At 43.0% G+C, this 17,488-nt stretch overlaps 1 protein-coding gene across 1 annotated transcript in view; it reads left to right on the plus strand.

The window, feature by feature from the left end:
• The window catches only part of DNAH10 (dynein axonemal heavy chain 10), a 149,111-nt gene that overhangs the window by 33,129 nt on the left and 98,494 nt on the right, over nucleotides 1-17,488 (plus strand). The window contains exons 13-21 of the mRNA XM_029223933.1: nucleotides 427-603; nucleotides 1,416-1,541; nucleotides 2,430-2,602; nucleotides 3,198-3,349; nucleotides 9,459-9,623; nucleotides 10,246-10,453; nucleotides 13,439-13,595; nucleotides 16,664-17,140; nucleotides 17,241-17,399. Of these exons, the coding sequence (XP_029079766.1) occupies nucleotides 427-603; nucleotides 1,416-1,541; nucleotides 2,430-2,602; nucleotides 3,198-3,349; nucleotides 9,459-9,623; nucleotides 10,246-10,453; nucleotides 13,439-13,595; nucleotides 16,664-17,140; nucleotides 17,241-17,399 (1,794 nt within the window). The remainder of the gene's footprint in view (nucleotides 1-426; nucleotides 604-1,415; nucleotides 1,542-2,429; nucleotides 2,603-3,197; nucleotides 3,350-9,458; nucleotides 9,624-10,245; nucleotides 10,454-13,438; nucleotides 13,596-16,663; nucleotides 17,141-17,240; nucleotides 17,400-17,488) is intronic.

Here is a 17,488-nt window from a genome sequence, read left to right on the forward strand (position 1 = left end):
TTTTTTTTTTTTTTTTTTTTTGCGGTACGCGGGCCTCTCACTGTTGTGGCCTCTCCCGTTGCGGAGCACAGGCTCCGGACGCGCAGGCTCAGCGGCCATGGCTCACGGGCCCAGCCGCTCCGCGGCATGTGGGATCTTCCCCGACTGGGGCACGAACCCGTGTCCCCTCCATCGGCAGGCGAACTCTCAACCACTGCGCCACCAGGGAAGCCCGGATCATTGCATGTTTTAAACCAAACAAAAAAATTCCTACAGAGTGTAGGAAAACGTAGTAAATGATAAGTAGTAAAAACCCTATTCTGTACCTTAGACTATTTCTTGACGTTCCATGTTCATTTCTTTAAAGATACAAATCTCAAGTTAAATCTTTTCTTGGCTCACAGACTGATGCTTATCACTTACGGAATACGTTTGATTGCTTTGCAGATTGACATTGTTAACAAAATCTTTGTTCAGAACCTTGACAACCCACCGCTGTATAAGAATCACCCGCCCGTAGCAGGTGCAATCTACTGGGAACGGTCCCTGTTCTTCCGGATTAAGCACACCATCCTCAGATTTCAAGAAGTAGAGGAGATCTTGAACAGTGATAGAGGAAGAGAAGTATGTTGCTTCTGCTGGAAATGTTCCCTTTTGTATTTCACGGTTCAATTCTAGATGGGCGGCCTCCCTGGGCGCTGATCCTTCAGTCCAGGTGGCTGCCGGCTTGGAGTGGGCTACGCAGAGTTGCCTGCGTAAAAACAGCTCAATTTCAAATCCATGTCTGCAATTTAGAAGGTCTTTTCTGTGGTCCCTGGGGACCACATCTCCATACCTACCTGTGACGTCTTCCAGGTGGCAGTCACATGACTTCCCCCTGACCTTGATCTTCAGCCTCTGCAGAGGGTGACCAGCAACTTTCTGATAATACTCTCCCTCCCCCACCCATGCATTTTTGTCTGTTATATCACAGGGGGTGGGAAACCTTTTCTTTAATGGTCCAGAGAGTAAGTATTTTAGGCATTTGAGGGTCAGATGGCCCCTGTTGCAACTACTCAGCTCTGCCTTTGTAGCAAGAAAGTGACCGTCTATAACACGTAAACAAACAGGTGTGACTGTGTTCCAATAAAACATCACTGTGGACGCTGAAATTTGAATTTCGTATGCTTGTTACACGTCATGAAGCACTGCTGTTCTTTTTGAGTTCCTTCATTCTTAGCTCCTGGGCTGCAGCAAACCCACGGGCTGAGGTTTGTGAGCCCAGTTAATCAGCCTAGATTTCAAGCCCTACCATGGCAGACCAACCCTCCGACGTTTGTGCAAATCTGCCTGCTTCCTTTTGCAAAATGTGTTAACTGATAATTTTTTTTTTTTAAGAGAGACGAAAAAATGTTATTTTCAATGACAAAATGACCGTTGCCTGACTTCTTTGGTAGGTAAAGCAAAAATATCTGGAAGTGGGTAGGACAATGAAAGACTACGAAGATGAAAAGTATAAGCAGTGGAAAGAGACGACAGAACAGGTCCTGCCGACTCTCATGAGGAAGAGTCTGCTCACTAAGGTGTGTCTTTCTAGATCCGCGTCCTAGATTCCGGGGTGGCCACGTAAGGTGGTGGTGACTACTATTTCCTTGAGATCTGATGTGTTGACTCTCATGAAGTTGCGAAGTATTTCCAAAATCAAAGGCACAGAAGGGCAGAGGCTGACCCGGGAGAAGAAGAGAGGCAGAAAGAGAATAGATGGAGGAAGCAAAATGTCACCGTCAGGGAACACGCTGGGGTTAGGCAGCCCTCCTGACTCCTTGGGCAAGTGGCTTAACTCTGAGCTCCAGTGACCCAGTTTGTAAAGTGAGTTGGATCAGAAACATGCAAAGTATTACTTGAACCGTATATGAAACAGCTGACAGTTGATCATTTTTAACCTACAGAAAAATGTCACTTCCCATGATTCAGCCTCATCTTTAGCACAGCGTCCGGCACATAGCAATTGCTCAGTAAATAAACACTAGCTAGGAGGTTCAAGGGAAGACCTGGGCCTGGCGGTTTTCGCTCTTCGGTACTAAAAGGAGTGAAGAGGCCAGGTAGGGCCTGTCAGGAACTGGACAGCTTGTGTCCTATTCAAGAGGGGCAGCTGCTACCCAGCTTCAGTCTGTTCTTTGCCGTTTATCATCAGCTTTTCCAGTTTTTCAAGGGAAACCAGATTTCTGGATTTTTACCTTCAGTTGCCCAAATTTCGAACATGGGCGACTAAATCGGATTCTTTAAAAACTCTGTTCACCAAACAAAATATGAATTCTAGCTAGTTCTGTCCAGCTCCCCAGTCTGTCAGGGCAGCAAGGACCCTCCATTGATCTTTTTGAAATTCACGTTTAACTTGGGTTGCGTTGATCTAATTGCTTCTTGGACCGCCCTTCCCACGATGTTTTGTAAAAACACCGTCTCTCCCACAGACTTCTGCTGCTGGTGGTGAAGCCCAGAACTCTGACAGGGGGGCTGGTTTTGCAATCAACTTTTCACCTGCTCTCAGGGAGATTATTAATGAAGCAAAGTACCTGGAACAGCTGGGGTTCCCTGTCCCCGAATTAGCAAAGAATGTTGCCCTCCAGGAAGACAAATTTCTTAGGTAAGAAGATTCTTCTCTTAAATCAACAGTAAACATTTTTTGTCTTGGGACCCCTTTGCGCTCTTCAAAATTATTGAAAACACGCCCCCTACCCACGCCAGAGCTTTCATTTTTGTGGATTTTATAACCGCCAATATTTGCCAATTAGAAATAAAAACTAAGAAATGTTTAAAATATGTGTTTATTCATTCATCTAAAAATAACAACGATAAATCTATTTCATGTTAACCTAAATAACATTTTCACTTTTTCATTTTTTAAATTAATTTTTACTGGGGTATAGTTGATTTACAGTGTTGTGTTAGTTTCAGGGGTACAGCAAAGTGAATCAGTTCCACATATACATATATCCACCCTTCTTTAGATTCTTTTCCCATGTAGGTCATTACAGAGTATTGAGTAGAGTTCCCTGTAAGTAACATTTTTAAATAAAAAGTAACCGGTATTTTCCAAAAAGAAAGTTAGTGGGAAGAGTGGCATTCTTTAAAATTTTTAGTCCGGTTAATGGTCTTTTGGATCCTGTCTGTAAGGTTATTAATCTTTTTATGAGCTCCATTGTATTTTTCTCACGTCGTGACTTTCCTGTAATGTGCAGGTACACGGATGGGATGCAACGTATGTTGGATCATTATCACATGCTCATTGGAACCTTAAATGAGGCAGAGGCTCTTCTCCTTGACGACCATTCCCAGGAATTAGTAAGAGTGTTTAGGTCTGGATATAAGAGGTTAAACTGGAACTCACTAGGTAATATAATTCATCTATCTATTGCCTTTTAGACTTTGGGATATAAAAAATCATTCTTTTATATTGTCTTAGTTGAATTATAATTTTTCTGTGTATGTAGATATGGTTAACAAATATGTTTTCAGCATCAGTAAAGTACACTTTGTGGAACATGGAATCCATCTCAAGACTTTAGTTAGGGGTGAAGGTGAGTGGACAGGGTGCCGTTTTGACATTCGACTGACCCAGAGCTTTCTCCTCCAAAAATAAAGTGACTTGCTTTTTTCCCTTAAAACTGAAATTTTTTTTTTTAAAATAAATTTATTTATTTTTGGCTGTGTTGGGTCTTCGTTGCTGCACGCGGGCTTTCTCTAGTTGCGGCGAGCGGGGGCTACTCTTTGTTGTGGTGCGCGGGCTTCTCACTGCGGTGGCTTCTCTTGTTGCAGAGCACGGGCTCTAGGTGTGCGGGCTTCAGTAGTTGTGGCACGCGGGCTCAGTAGTTGTGGCTCGCGGGCTCTAGAGCTCAGGCTCAGCTGTTGTGGCGCACGGGCTTAGTTGCTCCACGGCATGTGGGATCTTCCCAGGCCAGGGCTTGAACCCGTGTCCCTTGCATTGACAGGCGGATTCTTAACCACTGAGCCACCAGGGAAGCCCTAAAATTGAAATTTTAATTTCGTGATAATTACAAAGTCACATGCAGTTGCAAGAATTAATACACACAGATCCTGGGTACCCTTTGCCTGGTTTTCCCCCAGCAGCAACTTCTGCAAAACTGTAGTGCAAACCACAGCTCAGATTTTTACCTCAATATAGTCAAGACACAGAACATTTCCACACCACAGTGATTCCTCATGTTGCCCTTTTAAAGTCACACCCACTTCCCTCCTCTCCCCATCCTCTACTGAACCCCTGGCAGCCACTAATCTGTTTTCTGTTTCTATAATTTTGTCATTTTAAGAGTGTTACATAAAATATTATATGACCCTTTTGGTGTTGGCTTTTCTCACCCAGCACAATTCTCTGGAGATTTTTCCAAGTTCTTGCCTGTTTCAACAGTTTGTTCCTTTTTATCAGTGAATAAAAAACAGTATGGTATCAATGTTTGTTTCACCATTCACCTAGATATCCTAGAGAATATATAGGTTGTTTCCAGGTTTGACTATTATGAATATACATTTGTGCTGTAGAATCACTTGTGTACAGGGTTTTATGTGAACATGAGCCTTCATTTTTCTGGGATAAATGCCCAGGGTTGTATGGTACTTGTGTGTTTAGTCTTTTTTTTTTTTTAATTAAAAAAACTGAAAAATAGTTGATGTACAATGTTATATAAGTTATATATACAGTATAGTATACAGTATAGTGATTCACAAGTTTTAAATGTTATACTCGATTTATAGTTATTATAAAATATTGGCTGTATTCCCTGTGTTGTAGAATATATCCTTGTAGCTTATTTTATACATAATAGTTGGTACCTCTTAATCCCCTACCTATATTGCCCCTCCCCATTTCCCTATCCCTCTGGTAACTACTAGGTTGTTCTCTATATCTGTGAGTCTGCTTCTTTTTTGTTATATTCATTAGTTGTTTGTCTAGTCTTTTTTTTTTTTAATGTCATAGTGTTGTCCAGAGTGGCTGTACCATTTTACATTCTCACCAGCAATATACATTTCACTGTCTCTAGATCTTGGCCAGCCTTTGGTATTGTCACTATTTTTAAAAATTTAGCCATCTGATAGCTGTGTAATGATAGCTCATTGTGGTTTTGATTTGCATTTTTCTGTAATGGCTAATGATGTGTTTGTTTGCCTTTATATATCCTCTTTGGTGTAATGTCTTTTTTTTGTTCTTTTGCCCATTTTCTAATTGTATCACTTGCTTTTTTACTGTTGATCTTTGAGAGTTCTTTATGTATTGTAGATACTAGTCCTTTATTGGATATGTGGTTTGGAAATACTTTCTCCCACTCTGTAGCTTGTCTTTTCATTCTCCTAATAGCACCTTAGCAAGAGCTATTTTGATGAAGTCCAATTTATCAGTTTTTCCTTTTATGGATCATGATTTTGGTGTCAAGTCTAGGGACTCTTTGCCTAGCCCTAGATCCCCAAATTTTTCTATTTTTTCTAAATATTTTATAATTTTATGTTTTACAGTTAAGACTGTGATCAATCTTGATTTTTTTTTTTTTTTTTTTGTACAAAGTGAGAGACTTAAGTTACGGTTCATTTTTTTTCCAATTGTTGTAGCATTGTTTGTTGGAAAGGCTAACTTTTTCCATTAAATCACTTTTACACCTTTGTCAAAAACTAGTTGAGCATATCTGTATGGGTCTATTTCTGGGTTCTCTATTCTGTTCCATTGATCTATGTGTCTGTCCCCCCAATATCACAGGGCCTTGAAGCCTTAATTATTGTGGCTACAGAGTAAGTCTTGAAATTGGGTAGACTGGTAACCACTGATCTTTTTATTGTCTCTATAGTTTTGCCTTTTCCAGAATGTCATATAATTAGAATCATAGAGTGTGCAGCCTTTTCAGATTGGTTTCTTTCACTTAGCAATAAAATTTAAGGTCCTCCATATAATTGCGCATTTCTTTTTATCACCAAATAATATTCCATTGTGTGGCTGTACTGTAGTTTATCTGTTCACCTGTTGAAGAACATCTTGGTTGCTTCCACATTTTGGCAATTATGAATAAAGCTAAAAATGTTCATGTGCAGGTTTTTGTGTAGTGATTTCTTTTCTTTGTTCTTCTTTTTTTGTTTGTTTTAAAATTACAGATTCAGTTTCCTTAATAGTTATAGGACTTTTCAAGTGATTATTTCCTATTGGGTGAGTTGTGTAGCTTGTGCTTTTCAAAGAAGTGGTGCGTTTCATCTAAGTTGTCAGATTTATTGTGCAGAGTTGTTCTTGTTGCTCCCTTATTATCTTTTTAAAGACTGTACATCTTTAGTGATCCCTCCTATTTAATTCTGGATATGGTTAATTTGTGTCTTCTCTTTTTTTTCTTTTCAGTCCTGCTAATGACTAGTCAGTTTTACTGGAGCTCTTTGTTTCATTGATTTTATCTGTTGTTTTTCTGTGTTTAATTTTACTGATTTCTGCTTATCTTTATTATTTCCTTCTGCTTGCTTTGGATTTATCTTACTCTTCTTTTTCAAGGTTCTTGAGGTGGGAACTTAGATCATTGATTTGAGATCTTTCCTCTTTTCTAATGTATGCATTTGGTGCTATCAATTTCCCTGTCAGCACTGCTTTAGCTGTGTCCCACAGATTCTGATAGTTGTATTTTAATTTTTATTCAATTAAGTGTATTTGAAAAATTTCCCTTGAGACTTCCTCCATGACTCATGGATTATTTAAAAGTGTGTTGTTTAGTTTCGAGGTGTTTGGAGATTTCCCCTGTTATCTTTCTGTCATTGTTTTGTAATTTGAGTCCACTGTGGTTGGAGAACATACTCAGTATAATTTCAATTCTTTTAAATTTGTTGAGGTTTGTTTTACAGCTCAGGATATAGTCTATCTTGTTTTATGTTCTGTGGCCACTTGAAAAGAATATGTATTCTACCTTGCTGAGTAGAACGTTCTATAAATGTTGATTAACGTTGTTGGTTCATGATGTTGTTGAGTTTTTCTATATCCTTGTTGATATTCTGTCTAGTTGTTCTGTCAATTACTGAGAGAGGAATGTTGACATGTCCAATTATAATCATGGATTTACCTATTTCTTTTTTCAGGCCTATCATTTTTTACTTCACATATTTTACAATTCTGTTGTTTTGATGCATACAAGTTTAGGATTGCTGTGTCTTCTTATGAATTAAACCCTTTAATCATTATATAATATTCAACTCTCTCTGATAATTTTCTTGTTCTAAAGTCTACTTTACCTAATATTAATATATCCATTCTGGTTTTCCTTTGATTAATGTTTGCACAGTATATGTTTTTCCATCCTTTACTTTCAACTTGCTGATGGAATTGTATTTGAAATGAGTTTCTTGTAGACAGCATATAGTTGGGTCATGTTTTTAACCTACTCCGTCTTGGTGCATTTAGACCATTTACATTTCGTGTAATTATTGATTTGTTAGGGCTTAAGTCTGTCAATCTTTTTGTTTTCTGCTTGTTCTTTTTGTTTCTCTGTTTTTCTTTTACTTGCCTTTCCATGGGCCACTTGAACATTTTCTCTAATTCCATTTTGATTTATCTATAGTGTTCTTATAGCGTTTTTTTAGTGGTTGCTCTAGGTGACATATACATAACATTACAGTTTACTGGTTTGAGTGAAGTATAGAAATCTATAGAATTTTACCAGTTTGAGTTAAGTATAGAAACCTTAACTCCCCTTACCCTCTCCCACTTATGATATAATTATCTTAAATATTTCTTCTAAATACATTTTGGACCACAACAGACAGTGTTATAATTTTTGCTGCAACCATCAAACCTAAGTTAGGAAGCTCAAGAAGAGAAGGAAAAAACGATTGTATTTTCCTATATTTTTACCTACTGTGCTCGTTCTTCCTCCCTGATGTTCCCAGGGTCTTTCTCTTACTGGGTCCTTTCTGTTTACAAAACTCCCTGTGGCCGTCCTTTTTCCTGTGGCCATCCTTACATCCTATGCTGTAGCAGCATAGGTCTGCTGGTGACGTAAGTACCTAGTTTCCCTTCTGAGAATATCTTGATTTCCCCTTTGTTACTGTCAGGTGGAAGTAGAAATCCAGGTTCCCTAGTCAGCCTTCACTGACAGTCGAGGGGAAGCTCCACATAACTGCTGGGAGGGGTGGGGGTCCCAGCCCCCCTGCAGTCTCCACTGACACTGTGGGGTGGCAGGGGGCGGTGCTCGTGGCTGGACCTTGGAGGTGAAAGTCCCATCTACCTCCATGGCCTCCTCTGATGCCACCACGGCAGGCATAAGGGGACAGGGGTTTGGGGCACCTCATTATAACATTCTGAGGGTGGAAGTCTAGGCCCCCTCCACCTGGCCCTTCTGGCATGGGTGAGGGCAGGGTCACATTTTTATCTGTGGTGTTTGGCTGGAGCAGAGCAGTTATTGTCTAAAATTTTGTCTTGCTAGGGTGTCCCTTTCCTGGTCCTTTGGTCAGAGAAAACAGGATTTTCTTGAGGCCTTTTTTGGGTGCATGTGTGTCTGTACCCATGGGAACTTATGGGTCGCTGGCTCCTTCAGCTCCAGGTCTGGGATATAGATCCCAGGAAAAAGATCCCAGGGCCCTCATCACCACATCATTCCTCGGATCCTGGGGTCCCCGCTGGTTGGCTGTCTCTCCCCCTTTCAGCGTCTTATATTTGTTTTATGGCTAATGTGCAGGGTTCTTAGTTGTATTTAGCAGGAGTAATAAGGAAAAGTACATACTTATTCTTCCTTTACTTTTAAAAATAAACAAGGCATTTATGTTATTTTTTTCCTTCTTCCTCTTTCCCTTCCCTTGCGCCAAATCTTCTCCCTGTTTTTCGTTGTCATTTCCTTTTCTCCCCTTCCTCCCTTCTCCTTTGTACAGAGAACATGTGTGTTTGGACTGTGGCTTCCAGCGTGAAACCTCTGGATTAAAAGTCCAGCTTCTACCCATGTGACTCAACTTCTCGGAGGCTCCGTTTCCTCATCTCTAAAATGGGCATAATCTTAGTACCCGATTCATAGGGCTGTTGTAAGGATTCAACCGTGTAATCAATGTCACATGCTTAGGCCATCGCCCAACTGATCATAAGTGCTTAACTCGGGTTTACTGTTCACATTCTTGCTGTTTACTTTTCTAAGCAACAGGCCAGAGGGTTGCCTAACTGCAGGCAGGGTTGCATGTAGTGGAGGGTTTGTGTTGCCATGGCAATGAGAAGGCAAGAGGGTTGTACCTCCTTTTTCTCCCCACCGCGCTTCAGATACGATGATGCTAAAAAGCAAACAGAAGAAATGTATCGTTTGGTTGATCCTGAGCGCTGGCTCCTTGTTCCAGTCCCCAGGGACCACGTGGATCTTTGTCACCTCAAAGACCCAAGGGGATGGAAGGAGCACGATCCTTCCTGTGAAGGGATGTTGGCGGGAGGGATATGGAAAGGAAGAGTTGAAAGCCAGCTATCTTTCTTTTGTTCTTTGTCTTTTTCTCCGAAGGTATTGCTGACTACATAACTCGGTGCAAACAGGCCGTTGGGAAATTTGAGTCCCTCGTCCACCAGATTCATAAGAATGCAGATGACATTTCTTCCAGACTTACCTTAATAGAATCCATAAATCTCTTTAAGTATCCAGCACCTAAAAGTGAGGAAGATCTCCCAGGTAGATCTGACTTCTTGTTTCTTTGATTATGGAAGGAATGGAAAAACCTCTTGGGTATGGTTGTGCGCACACACACACACACACACACACACACACACACACACACGAGTTTACTCCACAAATGGAATAAAAACATGCCTCATGATCTCAGTCATTTACTTGAAAAGATCATGGGTAATTCTTACTTTTTGCCGTGTTTTATATATCGCTTACATAGTTTTACAAATTCCTGAGTCTATGAACATCAATAGTACTTTTGTCAATAACTTTGTAACAGTATGGTGAACTGTGTTTTATGGGCTCACATTTACTTGTTCAAACGGGATTTTAAGCTGTCTTGGACGAATCAACAAGGAGCTCAGGATGAGTTAACAAGCAATTTAAGACAAGCAAGATTGCCCAAAGGCAAAGCATGCACAAGTGGCATTCATTCCCATGTTGTCATGTATTTTTTGCTTTGGATGTGTCTCGCTTCGGGTGGTGTTGATTTATTTTCTGCTTTTGGTCAAGATTGGAGGCTGCTTTCATATTTGCAAGATATACAGCTAATGTTTGGGTTGCTTCTTGAGTAATGTCCCTTCCCGTGTTTGTGAAGAGCTGTAACAGGTGTCTTCCACTGCAGGCATGAAGGAATTCTTTGAGCACATTGAACAAGAAAGGGCCAAAGATGTGGACCACATGGTCAGGTGGTATCTTGCCATTGGGCCTCTACTGACCAGAGTCGAGGGGCTGGTTATCCACACCAACACGGGCAAGGCCCCCAAGCTGGCCTCCTACTACGAATACTGGGAAAATAGAATTTACGAGGTCTTGACAAAGCTCATCCTGAAGTAAGTTAATGTTCATATTGCATGTTTTTTTTTTTTTTTTTTTTTTTTTTTTGCGGTATGCGGGCCTCTCACTGTTGTGGCCTCTCCCGTTGCGGAGCACAGGCTCCGGACGCGCAGGCTCAGCGGCCATGGCTCACGGGCCCAGCCGCTCCGCGGCATGTGGGATCCTCCCGGACCGGACCACGAACCCGTGTCCCCTGCATTGGCAGGCGGACTCTCAACCACTGCGCCACCAGGGAAGCCCAGCAGGAGGATTCTTAACCACTGCGCCACCAGGGACGTCCCAACAAATAACCTTTAAAAGATAATAATAGGAAATTCTGGTGAATAAGAGGTTCATTATGGGCAGAATTGTAATTTGTGGTGATACTATAGTACAAAGTGTCATATTGGCTCATGTTCTTGTTAGGTCCCTCAACATCCAGAAAAGGAAATTATCCCTCTCCCCACTGTCTGAAAAACATACACATGTCTGTGTTCAACGGGCAACAGAGAATTGCTGTCACTCAGTATTTAACAAAATCCCAGATGATGCCTTCACTTACACTGAGAGAGGCTGATTTGAAGGATATATGATGCATGAACTCTTCCCGAAGGTCTAAAGTAACCCCTGGCCAGAATGGGCATCACGTATGTGTTGAATGCTTATTGTGTGTGCCCGCCTCAGACACATGGAGGCTGTCCCTTCCCTCCTGGAGCTCCACAGCTCTGCAGCTCAGACTGGCCGAGAGCTAAGTGCCTGGACTTCACATTGGCTTAGGGTCCTTCTAAAAAACCGGCCTATGAAATTCATCACTGTTGCTATTACCTCCATATTGACAAGGGTGGTGTTCATTTTATCATATGTTTTCTTTTTTTAATAAATTTATTTATTTTTATTTTTGGCTGTTTTGGGTCTTTGTTGCTGCGCACAGGCTTTCTCTAGTTGCATTGAGCAGGGGCTACTCTTCGTTGTGGTACGCAGGCTTCTCATTGTGATGGCTTCTTTTGTTGCAGAGCATGGACTCTAGGCACGCAGGCTTCAGTAGTTGTGGCACATGGGCTCAGTAGTTGTGGCTCACGGGCTCAAGAGTGCAGGCTCAGTAGTTGTGGCGCACAGGCTTAGTTGCACTGTGGCATGTGGGATCTTCCCGGCCCCGGGCTCAAACCTGTGTCCCTTGCATTGGCAGGCAGATTCTTAACCACTGAGTCACCAGGGAAGTCCCGTATGTTTTTTTTATGAAGAACCCCAGAAGAAGTTTCTCTAGTTTCCCTTCTGATCTTAGCCTCCTGAAAAAGTATTTTTCCTCTTCTCTTTCCTCTTTCATTTTTTGTTGTTTTTTAAAAACTTCTTCTTCATTATGATTTAAAAATTTTTGTTATTTTATTATTATTATTCAATTTAAAAAATTAAAAAAAATTGTTTTGTCTGCACCACACAGCATGCAAGATCTTAGTTCCCTGACCAGGGCTCGAACCCATGTCCTCTACATTGGCAGGTGGATTCTTAACTGTTGCACCACCAGGGGAGTCCCCTGGATGCAGTTTGACAAACTCACTTCATTGATCCTTTAAATAAATCTGTTTTCTACATATTTCATTTGTTTTTTAATGTTGCTTCTAACTTTGACTCTTAAAGCAGCCCCTTAGGAGTTCCCGGGCGGTCGAGTGGTTAGGACTCCACGCTTTCACTGGCAAGGGCCCCGGTTCGATCCCTGGTTGGGGAACTAAGATCCCACAAGCCGCCTGGCACAGCCGAGAAAAGAAAACAGCAGCCCCTCGTACAGGGCTACCTCCTGAGTTTTCTCTTTCTAATACACTACGTTTTCCCTTGATCCATTCATCCATTTACCCATCAATCCATCTATTCACTCACTCATTCATTCCAAGGTTTATTAGAGCCTGGACTGGACCAGGCACTGGACCAGATAAAGCCCCTCTTTTTCTGGAGCTTCTCCATCCTCATAGGAGAGAGATGCAAGACTCAAGGAAATAGATATTCTCTGTGAAAGAAATAAAGCAGAATAATGTTCCAGGGAGAGACTGGAAGGGCTGTTGTGATTGGGTGGTCAAGAAAGGCCACGGAGAGGCCATGCTGTAGCGGAGCCCTGAAGCTAAGGAGCAAAGCTGGAAGGGGAGGAGCTTCCTGGGGGAAGACAAAGGCCAGTGTACAGACCTGGAGGCCACGTGGGAGGAACAGAAGGAAGGAATAAAGAGAGTGAAGGGAGTGCGTGGGAGAGGAAGCTGAGCAGGCAGGGACCAGATCGTGAAGAGCCTGGAAGCAGCTTGCATTTATTCTCAGAGAGAGAAGAGTTGCATGGGTTTTTTTGGTTTTGTTTTTTTTTTTTTTGCGGTACGCGGGCCTCTCTCTGTTGTGGCCTCTCCCGTTGCGGAGCACAGGCTCCGGACGCGCAGGCTCAGCGGCCATGGCTCACGGGCCCAGCCACTCCGCGGCACGTGGGATCTTCCCGGACCGGGGCATGAACCCGTGTCCCCTGCATCGGCAGGCGGACTCTCAACCACTGCGCCACCAGGGAAACCCGAGTTGCATGTTTTATACACTCTCTCTGGCTGTAGGAATCACTGAATTGGGGATGGGGGGAAGAGGAAGACTGGTTTGCAGGCTAATGAAGTGTCCATCCCTGTGTTGTCCCTGATTTAATCCTGGAAAGGACAGAGTCTGGTGGGCCAGGTGGAGTGGGGACATGAGTGTTCATTTTTCCTGAACCAGAGTCAAACAGCTTTTTGGAGTTACCATTACTAAGTATCTTCCAACTAATAGGTATTCTAACTTCCCCAAAGTAGAAATGAACTATTTGTAAAATTTGGGCCATAAAAAGGGTACATAATGAAACTCATCCCACACTGTCCATTACAGCCGTAGAATGTGTTATTCCTTGTCGCAGGCTTTTTATAGGTGGCGGCTGGGACTCTAGCCATTTTCACCCGCTGTCGGATATCTTTCACGCTGCTGAGTACTGAGTCTGTTTTATTAACTCCTCCTAGGAATTTGCAGTCTTTTAATTCTTTAATCCTTGGAAACGTCCCTTTGTTCCAAACGGAAACCATTTTGACAGCGCCCGAGATCATCCTGCACCCCAGCGCAAGTGAGATTGACAAGATGTGCGTCCACTGTGTCCGAAGTTGTGTGGAGGTGACCAAGGTAGGATCGGAACTGTGTGTTGTTTCCTGGTTGACCCCTTGTCACAGAGGGCTGGGCCTGCCAGCTGCGGACAGCAGGGGACCCAGGAGGTCAAGAACACAGGCTCCACCCTGTCCTTTGTCCAGACCGCTTTAGTCTCTTCCTGGCTCCTCCTCTGTAAATCTCTGAAGTTTGGGGGTGTCCCAAGGCTTGATGCCGGCTCCCTTCTCACCTCTCTTTATCTTCTTTGTGCATCCTCACGACCGGTCCCATGGCCGTTATTACCAACCCTATGGAGGCAAGCCCACCACATTTCCATCTCCAACCCAGAATTCTCTACTACACAGCACATGTTTCTAGTCGCCGACCGGCTGTCTCCCCTTGAACCTTAGACCTGGCGAGTACAAGATGGAATTCTTCGCTTTCCAACATGCAGCCTGGTCCTGCCCCCATTTTCCCTACTTCAGGCAACGGCGCCAACATCCACCCAAGGGGTTGAGTCAAAACCCTGGGAGCCATCCTTGATCCCTCTTTTCTCCCGTCCACCCATATCCAGCCCATCGGTAAGTCTGGTTGACTCGCTCCCCCAAACACGCCTCTGATCTCCCCTCTTCTCTCCTTTTCCACGTTACCAGTCCATCCCAAGTTCATCGTCCCTCACTTGAACTATTGCAGTAATGTGTCCACAGGTGGTCAGGATTATCCTTTAAAAATGTGAATCGTTTCATGTCATCCCTGTATAAAAGCCCCCGATGACTTCACGTTGCACTTAGAACATAATCCAAACTCCTCATTCTGGTCTATGAGCCCCTCTGCAATCTAGCACCTGCCTACCTTTCTGTTCAGCTCCTACCTGTACACACCCCACTGTGCCCCAGCCTAATGCACCTCCAGCAGGTAACACCACTTCCTCCTTGAAATAGCGGCACCCCTGTTCCCTCTGCCTGGAACCTTCTGCCCCCCAGACCTTGACCTGCTGGCCCCTTCCGGTCCTTCTCTATTACATCACCCTACTCCATCTTCTTCCTAGCCCATATCACTATCTGACCTTTTCTTATTTATTTACGTGCTCGTTCATGCTTTGACTAGCTCATGCCACCAGAATGCAAGTTCCACAATACCATGAACTTTGTGTGTCTGTTCACTCTGGAGCCCCCAGCACCTCGCACAGCGCCTAGCACATAATTGGCACTCAGTCAGTGCTTGTCAAATGACTGTCAGTTGGCAAATAACCCAAAGTTTACGTCTTACCAACATTGGGAAAATAGGGCCATCTTTGCGCATAAGAGATGTCACACCCCCTCAAGACACTAATATCTTTCTTTTCACTTGGTTTGTTCAGAAAGTCAAACATATCTCAGGTATTTAAAAAAATTTTTTTTAATTAATTAATTTATTTTTGGCTGCATTGGGTCTTCGTTGCTGTGCGTGGACTTTTCTCTAGTTGCGGCGAGCGGGGCCTACTCTTCATTGCAGTGTGTGGGCTTCTCATTGCGGTGGCTTCTCTTGTAGCAGAACACAGCCTCTAGGCACGTGGGCTTCTGTAGTTGTGGCTCGTGGGCTCAGTAGATGTGGCTCGCGGGCTCTAGAGCTCAGGCTCAGTAGTTGTGGCACACGGGCTTAGTTGTTCTGTGGCATGTGGGATCTTCCCAGACCAGGGCTCGAACCCGTGTCCCCTGCATTGGCAGGCAGATTCTTAACCACTGCGCCACCAGGGAAGCCCTCAGGCATGTTTTTTAGCATAAAACTAAGTGTAGATATTACAAATAGGGAATTTCATTTCACTGTACTTGGAAATTAATGAATAAATTGCACATGTTTTATAATCTATGCAAATAGGTCATTTATTAAACCTCGGTCATATACATTCTCTTAACTTTTAGGTGTTACATTACCAAGTCTTTAAACAGGAAAACAAAACAATCTCCAAGGGGTAAATAAATAGGAGAGACTCTTTGTGAAACATTATGGATGTTAATCCTAGTTTTTCTTGCCAATTTATTCCCACCCCTGCCATAGATGGGCTTGAGGCTTTGTGGTGAAGACTGTTATTTTATCTTCATAAATGCTTTCTTTTATTTATTTTTATTATATTTTTATCAATGCTTTGTTTTAAATGAAAAGAATTTTTACCTGTCCTCTTGGAAAGTGTTGGAAATGCCTTTCATTAACAAACATCTCTGCAGATAAACACGTACGGTGAAGGTGACTTAAGTCGGCTTGACTGCACTATTTGAGCTTCAGGGTTCATATTTCATGACTGAAAACAATGAGCAAAAGTTTTAAACTAGGATCGAATTACCTCATCTATTAAGTGGAAATGATAATACAATCCATGTTCTAGAGTGGGTTGGGAGAATTAAATGGCATAACACGTAGAGCATTTAACACAGTACTTGGCAGTTAGCTCTAAATAAACGTTAGCTATCAGTTTTGGTATTAGTGTTACAGTGAGCAGTAGAATTAGTAATTGTTGTTATTCCCATTCTACAGGTGGCCAGACTATGGTTCAGAGATGTTATGTATAACCACCCATGGTTTGCTTGAAAGAAGAGGGGCTCTTGACTATACAGCAGGGAGACGTCCAATGACAGATTTGTGCTGGGACACTGGAAACTAATGTGGTTTTATACACCCAAACTTGGCTGTGCTCAAGCACATGTCTGATGATTGGCTGGCTGTTGCCTGGGGAGCCTCGGTTCTCCTGGGGCTCCATCATCACGTAGGCTAGCTGAAGCTCGTGCATCTGGTGGCTGCAAGGTTTCAAGAGCATGAGAGTAGAAGCTGCTGGGCTACTTGAGCCCTGGGCTTGGACCTTGCATAATGCCACTTCCCCTATCTGTTGGTCAAGTCACAGGCTAGCCCAGAGTGGGAAAATAGGTACTCCCGATAGACCGTTTTGTCAACAGACAGAATCTCTTGATGGAAGGAACAAAGGATTGTGGTGATTTTTTGCAACCTAGCACAGCTTATCAATAATAAAGTGAGATCCCTTACTAGCAAGACTTATTACTGAACATGATATGTACATAGGAAGCAAAATAGATACTGAAGGACTGTCTTTTTTCCCCCAATTCTTATTTTGCCAGAATTTTGTTCGCTGGATGAATGGCAGCTGCATAGAATGCCCCCCTCAGAAGGGAGAGGAAGAAGAACTTGTTATAATCAACTTTTACAATGATATTTCTCAGAACCCTCAGATAATTGAGCAGGCCGTTATGATCCCCCAAAACGTCCACAGGATTCTGATCAATCTTATGAAGTACCTGCAGAAATGGAAGCGGTACCGACCGCTCTGGAAACTGGACAAAGCCATCGTGATGGAGAAGTTTGCAGCCAAGAAGCCCCCTTGTGTTGCCTATGATGAGAAGTTGCAGTTCTATTCCAGGATCGCCTCTGAAGTGATGCATCACTCCTTGATCAAGGATGAGCACTGCATCCGCCTTCAGCTTGGACCCCTGGCGAACACCGTACAGGAAAATGCCAAGTCCTGGGTGGTTTCACTTGGGAAGCTCCTTAATGAGTCAGCCAGAGAGGAGCTCCATAATCTGCATGAGGAGATAGAGGTAGTAGGGCCCTGGGTTTCATGATCTTCTGGGCTTCATTCAGCGCTATATTTTTTTTCCTCTATGCTTATTCAGTGTCACTTTGAACTCTCTTTTATAGTTCCTGACCAAAAACCTGAAGAAGAGCCCCAGTACCCTTGAAGATCTCAAGTTTGTCCTTGCAACAATTGCAGAAATTAAAAGTAAATCTTTAGTGATGGAACTAAGATACCGGGATGTCCAGGAGAGGTATCGCACCATGGCGATGTACAGTCTCTCTGTAAGTGAACTCTTTCCTTTTCTCCCTTCCTTCCTTCCTTCCTTCCTTCCTTCCTTCCTTCCTTCCTTCCTTCCTTCCTTCCTTCCTTC

Source organism: Monodon monoceros, unplaced genomic scaffold, assembly GCF_005190385.1.
Source record: "Monodon monoceros isolate NGI ecotype Baffin Bay Population unplaced genomic scaffold, NGI_Narwhal_1 Super_Scaffold_1, whole genome shotgun sequence".
NCBI classification, from domain to species: Eukaryota; Metazoa; Chordata; class Mammalia; order Artiodactyla; family Monodontidae; genus Monodon; species Monodon monoceros.